At 59.2% G+C, this 598-nt stretch overlaps 1 protein-coding gene across 1 annotated transcript in view; it reads left to right on the top strand.

Annotated features, from left to right (window-relative positions):
• The window catches only part of RCOR3 (REST corepressor 3), a gene marked incomplete at its 5' end in the record, with an annotated part of 20,576 nt that overhangs the window by 6,434 nt on the left and 13,544 nt on the right, over positions 1-598 (top strand). Inside the window, one exon of the mRNA XM_012734205.1 lies at positions 130-208. Within this exon, the coding sequence (XP_012589659.1) occupies positions 130-208 (79 nt within the window). The remainder of the gene's footprint in view (positions 1-129; positions 209-598) is intronic.

The following is a 598-nucleotide window of genomic DNA, read 5'->3' as shown; positions in this document are numbered from 1 at the left end:
AGAGCATCTCCAAGCGCCCTTCCAGGGGGGGTCTGGTTGCACCAGGTTCATCACAGTGCCTAGGGGAGTCTGGAACCAACTATCTAGTGGAAGGAAGGAAGTAAATTTGCTGTGTTTGCTTCTTCTCAGCGACGATGATGTGGAAGAAACGCACCCAATGGATGGGAATGACAGTGATTATGACCCCAAAAAAGAAGCCAAAAAAGAGGTAATGTTGGCACCGGCTCCGCTCACGCTGCAAGCCGGGGATGCAGGCGCAGGGAACAGCGTTTGGGTAGAGGGCTTAGAGCTGGCCGCCTTCGGGGCTCACGGAGGCTTTTCGGAGTTGTAATTCCCGGAGCTCCCGCTGGCCCGGGGTTTAAGCGATTTGGGGGTTATCTCAGCTGCTCAGAAGTTTTCGAGCCCTGCGGCAGACGAGCGATAAAGCCCGGCAGAGGCGGGGGCGCTGAGTGTAAAATGGAGCTTTCCCTTGCCCAGCTTATCAGGAGCCAGTTGTGTTTCTCGAGCAGGCCAGGCGTTGGGGATACAGAAGCCCCGAGCGGCGGGGCCCCTGGGCGAGCAGCGCCCTGGGCCGCCGAGGCCAGCACCAGGCCGCAGC

Source organism: Condylura cristata, unplaced genomic scaffold (assembly GCF_000260355.1).
Source record: "Condylura cristata isolate star-nosed mole 26May11 unplaced genomic scaffold, ConCri1.0 scaffold00050, whole genome shotgun sequence".
NCBI lineage: Eukaryota > Metazoa > Chordata > Mammalia > Eulipotyphla > Talpidae > Condylura > Condylura cristata.
This window is presented reverse-complemented; position numbering and strand designations above follow the sequence as displayed.